Here is a 2,818-nt window from a genome sequence, read left to right as displayed (position 1 = left end):
TCTTGAATTATATTTTGGTCATTAATATTTTTTTTTCAAAAATATGTATTAAAATTTAAAATACACTTTTCCCAAAAATAAAAAAATAAAAAATCCATGTCACTGATTATAAATGTAATTTAGCACTATTTTCATTAGGTATCTATACTTTTCCCCTTCTAAGTAAGACCAATCATACCAAGAGTTTGGAATATCTCTGACCACTATAAATAGAATCTAATGCAGTAGCTCTTGTGCAGAGCCTTCACATGCAAAACTGAGTTCAAACCGTCCGCTTATGGCACCAACCTCACTCAAAATCATAATTCTCCCTCTACTGCTTCTAGCCATACCAATATGCTTAGAAGCAAAACCCTTCAAACTCAAACAAACCAATATAGTTTTCTACATGCAAGAATGGGAATCCGGAGCAAATATCACCTCCATCCCGGTGGCTGGCATCCCAAAGAAGCCATGGGCCACTCTTGCATTTGGTACCATCTTTGCCATAGATGATGCATTAACTGAATCCTCTGATCGGAAGTCAGCACAAGTAGGGCGTGCCCAGGGCATCTTTGTGAACACAGCGCTGGACGGCACTGACTTGCACTTGTTGATGTCCCTGGTATTCACCAACAAAGAGTACAATGGCAGCACCCTTGAGATTCAAGGTGCTGATAGGCAATTCCAGAAGTACAGAGAGGTTTCTGTGGTGTCCGGAACTGGGAAGTTCCGGTTTGCCAGGGGCTATGCCACCTTGGAGACTGTTTACTTGGATATGCCGAATGCCAACGCCATCCTTCGGTGGAATGTTACGGTTCTTTCTTTTTGAATGGTTTGGAGGTTGTATGTTTGGATGTGTCATTTTCTGTTGAGGGATCTCCATTGATAAATTTAGGTAAAGAGATGGTTGTGCGATCGAATAAAATTATTGTGGTGTATTTGAGCTTTTTCCATCTACTCTTTTGATCGAATCATGCATAAATCAATACAGGTGTTACACATTCCCAAAAAAAAAAAAAAAAAACATATGAAGAAAGATGATACTTAGGTGTTGTTTGTTTGTTTGTTTTTTTTTTTTTTTTTTTTTTTTTTTTTGTTTTTTGTTTTTTTTTTTTTAACTTTTTAGCAACTTGCTTTTAGATTTCAACTTGAAATATTTTCAACCTATTTTGAAATATTTTGAAATATTTTTTAAAAATAAATTTTATTTATAATATTTATTTTCAATCATTCTTTATATTTATATACTTATTTTTTAAAATAATTTCCAAAAAATAAGTGAAAGCAATTTAAAATAATTGAAAGGTTAATTTCACTTACTTTCCATGAGATTTTGGATAAGCACATTTATTCTTTATTGGTTCGAAATTTTGTGTAACACCTCTATTTTGAGTGAGAGGTAAGATGAATAAAAATAACAAATAATTAAAATATAGGAGAGATATTTGATAAAATTTTAAACAAATGTCAATCAAGTGAACTTAGCTAAAAGCTCGGGAAAAGTCAATAAAATCAACCCAATAATTAAAATATATTTTCGGCAAACACAATATTTTCATAACAATTATCAAGAATTTATTTTGCAAACAATTGTAACCTAACATCTTTTCAAATTTTCTTTTTATTTTCAAAACTGAAAAACTGTTTTTGGTAATATTTATCAAACATTGCCTAATATTTTCTTACCCCTTCTAGTCTAAGGCTGTTGATTTTTTCTTACCCTACCCATCAACATATGGAATAACATTTTTTTTTTCCAGAGGCCTTGAGACAACAACCTACTGACTGTCTTGGTAATTGAATTCTCCTTGTCCTACACATCAACTTATGGAATGACATATCCTTTTGCCAGCGGCCTCGGCACAATGACCTGCTGGCTCCATTTGTAATTGCATGCTTTGTACTGCATTAGAAAATTATGTGACAGTCGAATTTGGCTTTTATTTATGGTCATAATATTCGACAATAAAATACATATTGGAACCAGAGCACAAATCTTAAAAAAAATGAATAATATCTAGCTAAATTTATCTCGTGAGGCTTTACCATTTAATTTCATTAATTTCTGAACTATGCAAAAGATTTACAGGAAATATAGTATGATAATGAGTTGATTTTCATAGTAGTCTCATGTATGATCGATGGGAATATTAAGACTTTTATTCTGACACTACCTTGTAGAAGGAATGGTGAATTAAAATTCCTAGAAGAGAAACAACCCCCTGGCTGTATGGTCCAATTGCAGTTATACTAGTGATGTTTTCTTGAACCATTCTCTAGAAGGTGTGCATACATCTTGCCCTTGTAAAAACCATCAAACCACTAGTATGCTCCATCAACCAATATAAATAGTGTTATGCATGCCAAACTTCTGATGCAATCACATTAATGAAAAAACATAAAATAAAATCATACACATATAAATATAGACTTTTGAATGTGGTTTGACTAATTATACATACTTTCATAGATGAAAGAGAATATTCAACTATTTAATAAAAATATTATAGAGGACATAAATATCTATAACTATTGGGTCCTAAAACTGCTTGGAGATGTCTCAAATTCCTAATTAGAACCACTTCAAACCTTTAAAAGTAACTTGTGCATTAGTTTCTCATACTTTTTTGTATGTGTGACTAGTGGTTAACCAAAGTGGTTGATCGTTTTAAGAGAGATTTTATAAAACAATTTGGCAAAAGGTTATTTTAGTTAGTTGAGGTGGAAAACTTGACCGGTTGAGGACTTCTCTAACCAATTGCTCAATCGTACAAGCTTTTGGGGCATAATGGTCACCTACTAATGCATTTATTCCCCAATGGCTATTAGTCAATTT

General features: G+C 32.4%; 1 protein-coding gene across 1 annotated transcript; it reads left to right on the top strand.

Annotated features, from left to right (window-relative positions):
* Positions 1-243: 243 nt before the first annotated feature.
* On the top strand, positions 244-917 carry LOC100256765 (dirigent protein 23). The gene has a single exon (XM_002269361.3). It carries the CDS (start codon positions 278-280, stop codon positions 809-811), a length of 534 nt encoding a protein of 177 aa, XP_002269397.1. The 5' UTR covers positions 244-277; the 3' UTR covers positions 812-917.
* Positions 918-2,818: the final 1,901 nt, after the last annotated feature.

Source organism: Vitis vinifera, chromosome 12 (assembly GCF_030704535.1).
Source record: "Vitis vinifera cultivar Pinot Noir 40024 chromosome 12, ASM3070453v1".
Classification (NCBI taxonomy): Eukaryota; Viridiplantae; Streptophyta; class Magnoliopsida; order Vitales; family Vitaceae; genus Vitis; species Vitis vinifera.
The sequence above is the reverse complement of the archived record's forward strand: the minus strand, read 5'-3'. Positions and strand labels throughout refer to the sequence as shown.

Bases quoted from the DNA above. Each gene is read 5' to 3' on its own strand.
- LOC100256765 (XM_002269361.3), top strand. From the start codon at position 278: ATGGCACCAACCTCACTCAAAATCATAATTCTCCCTCTACTGCTTCTA.